Source organism: Clupea harengus, chromosome 8 (assembly GCF_900700415.2).
Source record: "Clupea harengus chromosome 8, Ch_v2.0.2, whole genome shotgun sequence".
NCBI lineage: Eukaryota > Metazoa > Chordata > Actinopteri > Clupeiformes > Clupeidae > Clupea > Clupea harengus.
Genome location: NC_045159.1, coordinates 8,968,464 through 8,974,918, shown reverse-complemented (window position 1 = coordinate 8,974,918; position 6,455 = coordinate 8,968,464). Strand labels below are relative to the sequence as shown.

At 42.2% G+C, this 6,455-nt stretch overlaps 1 protein-coding gene across 2 annotated transcripts; it reads right to left on the bottom strand.

The window, feature by feature from the left end:
• Positions 1 to 1,053: 1,053 nt before the first annotated feature.
• Positions 1,054 to 5,840, bottom strand: rnf214 (ring finger protein 214). Of its 2 annotated transcripts, none has more exons than XM_031571735.2 (14): positions 5,621 to 5,840; positions 5,484 to 5,540; positions 5,050 to 5,190; positions 4,633 to 4,766; positions 4,379 to 4,447; positions 4,135 to 4,231; positions 3,928 to 4,016; positions 3,729 to 3,816; positions 3,106 to 3,201; positions 2,554 to 2,951; positions 1,972 to 2,089; positions 1,756 to 1,860; positions 1,428 to 1,517; positions 1,054 to 1,312 (listed from the first exon to the last, which is right to left on the bottom strand). In XM_031571735.2, exons 1-14 carry the CDS (start codon positions 5,681 to 5,683, stop codon positions 1,253 to 1,255), a joined length of 1,605 nt encoding a protein of 534 aa, XP_031427595.1. In that variant the 5' UTR covers positions 5,684 to 5,840; the 3' UTR covers positions 1,054 to 1,252. The 2 variants fall into 2 exon arrangements, with proteins under 2 accessions (XP_031427595.1, XP_012693251.2); XM_012837797.3 differs by having other exon boundaries at positions 1,771 to 1,860.
• Between the last annotated feature and the right edge of the window lie 615 nt (positions 5,841 to 6,455).

Here is a 6,455-nt window from a genome sequence, read left to right as displayed (position 1 = left end):
GCATACACATTCAGGTATTATCATATATCCTTATGCCTGATTAGGGATGCAGAGTAATTAGTATTCCAACTATTTGTAAACATCATTTATGTTTTCAGTATGTGGTTTAGTTACAAAACTGGGTAATTGCACTCAGAGTAAGTGGTAAACCTCCTAAAAGAAAAGCCCTAAGGCGTTGTTTTGCTAGGAGCATGAAGTCATATGGCTGTTCTATTAGGAAGTTTACCTCCGAGTTGCTTACCCTGGTTTGTCAGTAAACAATGTCCTTGGATTACTACCCTGTTGTTTTATGGAGCAGCTGTTTTCTTCGTAATCTTTACTTCATAATCTCACCCAATCCAAAATTGTGTTAATTCATGGCTCATGTTATCAGGCCCATATACTGTGAAAAGGTGTAGCTTTTCCTACGTCCTCCAACTGTCCTTTCTTACACTTACACATACCAAAACCAAGTCAATGTAGCAGCACAAAGCATCAATACGGCAGTAGAGAAACTGCTCATGGCATAGATGTTTGATTGTCCATATCAGATGCCTTCCTGCCACTGAGTTATTCAACACAAACCTGCCACTCCGGCAAGTACTGAACAAAAGTAAGAAGAGATGACAGTTCTGTGGCCCATTAATCCCCAGTACCACGTCACCACTTCACTCCTGTATCTTCATAGCTTTTCTGAGCTGATTTTTCAGCCAGGTCTACATCCATCAAACATGGCTGAACCTTTCTCTCTTTATCTGCAGTCTGAAACACTTCCTACACAAACTTCATATATTACATGCAGAGTCACTCCGGAGTGACTCCGCATGTAATATATGAAGTTTGTGTAGGAAGTGTTTCAGACTGCAGATAAAGAGAGAAAGGTTCAGCCATGTTTGATGGATGTAGACCTGGCTGAGAAATTGCTTCCCATGGTATTTTAGTCCTGCCCTTTGTGGCGCTGTCAGTGATTTATGTGTGGTGTCACTGAAGAGCAAAACAACACAACAAATCAGACCCAACTCTCCGTCACTGTAGTGGATGGAACCATTCAACAGAAGAAAAAATAATCTCCAGTACTGTTACCTCTGCACCACAAATGTATTTACATTTGATACAACATTTTTATACAAAAGTGTTACATTCAAAATAATTTTGCATCATCTGATACAACAGCACTTTAAAAAAAAGAAGCTTTTTGCTGTGTGTGTAGTGAGGTACTATCAAAATGGAGAGAACGTATATATATTTCTGTGTGTGTGTGATGCAGAGCCCTTTAGTCTGGACAGATGGGACATTCCTTTTTCGTACCGGACTGGAGCCAAACACGAACACACTAAAAGAGAAGAGAAACACATTAACATATCATACACTGAGCTGTAAGGTTGCGTATGAATACACACATACAGTCTTCTATAAAGGCAGAGTAAGAAAGGGATTTCACTTCTCACCTGTGTGTGAATGATGTGAGAACATCTCATTTTATACTGGCTGCGTTCATCTACATGGCCCTGGCACACCAAGCACAAACTAACCACAGACTGAAGGGGGGGAGTGGAGTGGAGGCAAAAACACACACAACACAGATATGTTATTATCTGAGGTGCTGAGTATGGACCTGCAGTAAAGATGCCACTATTGGAAATGGCACACAACCTACTTGAGGTAGAGATACATTTTACTAGGAAGGACCAGTAAGAGTTTAACTTTTGACATTTGGTCAATTACAGTTACATTTAGTCATTTGCCTGACTTTCTTCAAGTAATTGAGACATTGACCTGTTGAAATGGTACCTGGATGCCCTGTGGAAGGTTTGAGGGCTGCTGTAGCTTAGACAGATGAGGGGAAACGCCAACAGGTGGATGCCCAATAGGTGTCATCACCTGAGGGGCAGAGGAATGGGAGAAACGGATGAAGTGTAAGTGTGCGTGCGCGTGCGCGCATGTGTGTGTGTGTGTGTGTGCGTGTGTTGATTAACTTGAGTAAATCCTCACTGGTTTCTGGCTGTGTTCCAGCCGCTCTGCCACCTGCTGGCATAGATCCTCCATGGCCATGCCAGCCAAGGTGCCGCGTGCAGACTTAATCTGCTGCAGGGCGACGGTGAGCTCTGCCCTGAAGGACGCAGGCGATAAGGGGAGATTGACAAGACACAGAGGGACAGAAAGTGACAGTCAGTGCAAGATAAACTATGGGTTGTGTTTACATAACCATACTGAACATACAATTCAATCAAAATTACTTTGCTTTGTACTTCACATTATTTTTGTACTTCGAGACATTAAATCAGTCCTGTCTAGATTCAGTCATGTTGTGGAGAATTGCAGGAACACCACAAAAAAATAATCAAATAATGCTGTACATGTACCAAAAACTTGCACCAAGAAGGAGAGGTCACCACTGGTTAAAACATTCAATTCAGGAAATATGACATTATTGATATTCTAACGACTGCAACATTACTATGCTGGACAGAAATAGCTATTTTGTGTGAATAGTAAGTGTTGATGTGTTTCACAAGCACGCAAAAAAAACCACAGAAACCAAACAGGAGATCCACAAATAAGAGTCAGACAAACCTTGTCCTTGTCGGTAGGCGAGTGCCCAACATTTGCAGCACTTTGTCCAGCTGAGAAGGCTGGGCAGCGGCAGCAGCAGCAGGGGGCGGGGAGGCAAGTGGCGACACGGTGGTCTGTGGTACGGGTCTCTGCGGCGCAGCGCCGGTATACCCTGGAGCCAGGCCTCTGATTGAGGGTGCCATGCCAGGGTGTGCAGCTTGGAACATTGGGTGCGAGGCTGGTGCTGCTGGGGCACCTGGGCCAAAGGCTGGCCTGGCTATGGACTGTGATGCAGGGCCAACATGGCTCATACGGACAGGGGACGAATAGAAAGGTGGCATCTGGGGTGCAAACGGTCTGGCCATGAAACCATAGGGCTGGCTTGAGACCACGTGGGTTGGCTGGGAGAAGTAGAGCAGCTACGGGGATGAACAGAGAGGGGTGACCAATCAGGGACGAGCACGAGGAACAAATACAAACACATCCTAATGTCAGGCTGCCCTGTGTTCATCCACAGTCAAGCACTGCGGACCACAAATAAAAGGAATAGCTGTGCCGTCTTATAATACTTACCACTGGGATTTCTGGTAAAGGGGGAAGGGTAACTGTGGGAAGGTCCTCAAGCATCTGACCCTGTTGAATCTGCTGGATCATCTTGTTAAAATGTTCCTGGAACAAAGGAGAGGGAAAACATTGGGCAGGAAACACTGACTTAGCATAATAGCATAGCGGTATAACAGCACATTGTTTTAGCTGACCCGACTGAATTCAAAGCCTGGTGAGTAATTCACCTAACAAACCTACAAGCCTTTGCAAATACGCCCACACCCAACAGAACAGTAGCCTGATTATGGGCCCTGCTTTCATTGACGGGCAACAGGCAATGAGCAAAGTCTGAACTAAAGCTAATGTAATAACTTGGCTAAATCAATTTGCTCATTCAATATCATGAGCAAGCCCCTAAGCGTAAATTTGAGTGGGTCAACACAATGCTCCCACACGCCACACGATAGCTTTAGTTCACACCATGGACTTTGTTTGTTGCTCTGCTATGAAGTTGAGGCTCATTATAATAAAGTGGATTATTTTTTTATTTTTTATTTAAAAAAAAAAAAAAATGTAATACATTTTCTTACATGAAACACATTTCCACATCTCATGTGCAGTCCACAGACCATCACCAATGTAATCCTCACCTGTAGGCTGGACACAGTGCTCCGGATCGTGGCTACTTTCCTCTCCCACTCCAAGCTGTGGTGCAGGTATTCTGGTGATGGGTTCAACCTATCCAGTTTGGACACGCAGAGAGAATACGTGGCAAAATTCAATGGCCCATCAAATTATAAGCCAATGATATGTCACACATACAGAAAAACACATAAGCACATGGCATACCTCAGAGACTGAATATGTTTCTCAGCCTCGGCCAGCCATTCTTCCAACTCACTCACGTACACCTCTCTCTGAAACTCCAGCGCTTCTATCTGTTCACATACCAACATACAGCAGGTGACTCAAATGACGCCATGTGTGGTCTCAGAAAGGTGTGTGAAAACGGAAGAACGGAAGAAATAGCTCTGTAAAAAAAAAAAAAAACCTCACCTCTTCTCTCAGGGCATTCCTGCTGCCCTCTTCAACTTCTTTCTTTAGTCTGTCCCTCTCTTCTCGAAGATCAGCTATCTCTTGTTCCCAAGTCTCTCTATGTGTGAACACACAAACACACAAAGATTTCTTAGATATTTCCACTTGTAAAGAAAGTATCTTTATATTAAAAACAACTGAGACAACGGAATTCTCTGCAATACAGTGCACAGGGGTAAAACCCTTTGTATTTCCCGATACTCACTTCTGTAGTACCTGCTCTCCCTCTAGCTTAACCAGTGCTTCTTCCTTCTCCTCCAGCTCCACTGTCAGACTGATAAGAAGACAAATAAATGGCAAGGTGTGGCATCCCCCCCCCCCCCCAACGAAATAGAATTTTCTTTACCTCTATCCACTATCGAGTAAAACAGAAAATATTCCCATGTGTATTTTGTCAGTTGCATTTGTCAGTCTTTTCCTATTTCCTTTTGCATTCCTTCTTCCTTAAATTGTTTTTACCTTCTCCCCTTCTCCTCTACTTGTTTCAACTCTGTGAGGAGCTCTTCCTGTTTGGCAAGGAACTTCTTCTGGTTTGCTTTTCTCTTGCTATGTTCTAGTTTCAGGTTCATGGAATCCAACTTCTCCAGAAGAGTCTGCGGTATATAGACTGAGTTTAAAGAACACAACCAACAGGTACAACAAAGAGAGGGCACCGACAAAATAAAGAAATCAGAAACTCTTACAACTCAAGAAGTCACATATAGGCTATAGCCTATGCACACGATTGCATTTCCATTACTGATGCTTAATTATCATCCAAATCCTATACGGTGAAAATCAGAATGACCGCTCCATTTGTGGCCTTCATTACTAACACATTAGGTCAATCAACGACTGAAGAAACAACAGTTACACAAACACAGAGTTAGTACTAACCTGATGCTGACATTTTTTGTCATTGATCATATGTTCTACGTTCTTGAGTCTCATTTTATGATCCACAACTCCAGCCTCCCGCTGATGTTTGAGATCTTCACACAAGCGGATCAGGATTCTAGTCTCCTCCTCCAGCAACCTCTATGAGGACAGAGAGAAAGAGATTGAATAACCGCAAGGTGGATGGCTCGATAGCTGCTCGAGCCACACTTACTTAGTTCACAGAAACTAAACCACACTTTGACTTGGACATAGTGGGTATCTTTGGGTAGGTCAGTCCCTATAATTTAAATACTGTTAGTTATGCCTGTGCCCCGTGGGATAGTATTGGTGTAGAGGATAGACATTACACTCATTAGGAGATATTTTAGTCTTGCAAGCCCATACGTTTATAGTAGATATGAAGTTATAAATCCCAACATGTAAATAGTCACCATCTTAGTTTCCCAATCCGGGTCAGTGTTGACAGCTTTATCTTCCATTGGGGAACCCTATGAAAATACAACAGTAAACAGTTTGTCTGTGAGTTTACATACAAGCGAATGTGGTATGGCATCTCACGCATTCCTACCGAGGGCACTTCCTTGTCTGTCTCAGGACTGGCTGACGATGTCAATTCGCATTTGTTCTTCATGTTAAAGCTAACCGCACAAATAACTATCTTAAGCAAGATTCGGACCAGCAATAAGAACAATTAAATAGTGTTTAAGGATCAAAACTGTCTCGGGTGACAGAGGTGTTGTGCATGAATGCAGTAACTCTGCGGAATGTGAACTTCCGTGTGAAAGGTCTTAAAACGCCATAATAAGAGTACCTAACAAAAAGCTACTTTCACATACACGGGTTTCATTAAATGCTTTTTACAATAATCGAATCCAATTATATATTTGAGTTACTAAACTGTAACTATCTTGTGCTTTGTAAATGTTAAATGAGCATGAAGCAATACAGTATATATGAGCATTACGTGAGTATAATCATGCCAACCTCAAAGAAATGGTAAGTTCAAAATCAGCACAGACCTACTGTTAAATATTTGCATCTGAAATCATATTATTTAACTTTTAAAAGACCTTTTACCTAATAAAGAAATTCAATAAAAAGGCTTAACACAGAAAACCCAAGCACACAATGCACTATTTCTTACAATAATTGTGCCCCTGTTGTTTACAATAATTGCGCGTTGCTACACTATGTAGGCCTATACGTATTTTCAGCACAGACATTGAAATCATGTAAACAACATTTTACATCGCACCACCATAAACCAGACTATTTAAGTGTTTTCCATTTGTTGTCCAAGGTGCACTGTAACGTTATAAAAAGTGCAACAGGTCTTTGTTTTATTAAAAAAAAAAAAATAGAACACACAGGAGTGCACACACACACACACACGCACACAATAA